The sequence below is a fragment of the Wasmannia auropunctata genome, unplaced genomic scaffold (genome assembly GCF_000956235.1).
Source record: "Wasmannia auropunctata unplaced genomic scaffold, wasmannia.A_1.0 LD336101.1, whole genome shotgun sequence".
Taxonomy (NCBI): domain Eukaryota; kingdom Metazoa; phylum Arthropoda; class Insecta; order Hymenoptera; family Formicidae; genus Wasmannia; species Wasmannia auropunctata.
In genome coordinates, this window is record NW_012026789.1 from 1,296,973 (window position 1) to 1,298,059 (window position 1,087).

The following is a 1,087-nucleotide window of genomic DNA, read 5'->3' on the forward strand; positions in this document are numbered from 1 at the left end:
AATTTGTCATTATAATATAATGCAATAGCAATAAAAAAATGGTATAATTGTAGATCAAATGTAGCAATTAATGGAAGGAAATTTATTTGTATATAGATTGTTAAAATTTTAAAATGTAGTTAGAAATTTTTATTCCATATTTTACACTATATTTTAAATTTTATCTAATTTACTTTGTAATTTAAAACTTAATTTTTACAACTAAAACTCTACAGTTTTTGCAGATTTTATCGTCTAATTATAAGACTGTGGAATTTGTATTAGCTTTTACAATAATGTATGTCACTTTTATACATATGTTCTTATGCAATATAATTGGACAAAAAATTACAGATTACTACAACCTCTTATTTGTTACTGCGTAAGAAATCTCATAGCTTATTACATATTATGTAATCATCTTATATACTTTCATAAACTCTAGTAACAAAGATGAATGTACATATAATAACACACAGCAACTATACACATGCAAAAATAATGTACAACTACTATTTCTCTTATTGATTTTTGTATCGTTATGTAGATATGAAGTTGAATGGTATATAACTCCTCCATATATACAAAAATTTATATTATTTCTATTATTAAGAGGCAACAAGCCTTATGGCCTAAGAATTGGTGGATTGTTCATAGCGTCCTTACAATGTTTTGCAACGGTATGAAACTTTTCATATATGTATATATTATACATACAGGGTGTTCGTAAAGTATCGGACCCCCCCCCCTCTATCTTCGAAAATACTAACTGGATAAAAAAACTTTAAACACAAAACTTTTAGAAAATTTTCCTGGCTATCTGATGATGACCTTGGATCATCAAATAGCCAGGAAAATTTCTTAAAAGTTTTGTATTTAAAGTTTTTTTATTTAATTAGTATTTTCTGAGATAGAGGAGAGGTCCGATTCTTTATGAACACCCTGTACGTGTGCGTGGGTGCGTGCGTGCGTGAGTGCGTGCGTGCGTGCGTTATAATATATTAAATGTATCATACTTAAAAATAATAAAACAAAATTATTTCATGTTTTGTAGCTAATAAATGCGTCCTTGTCTTACTTTCTTGTCATCAACTCTGTGCGGCAATGA

At 28.2% G+C, this 1,087-nt stretch overlaps 1 protein-coding gene across 1 annotated transcript; it reads left to right on the forward strand.

Moving 5' to 3' along the window:
- The first annotated feature begins 296 nt into the window (after window positions 1-296).
- On the forward strand, window positions 297-1,087 carry LOC105461203 (odorant receptor 49b-like). The gene is made up of 3 exons (XM_011707691.1): window positions 297-361; window positions 527-659; window positions 1,034-1,087. Exons 1-3 carry the CDS (start codon window positions 297-299, stop codon window positions 1,085-1,087), a joined length of 252 nt encoding a protein of 83 aa, XP_011705993.1.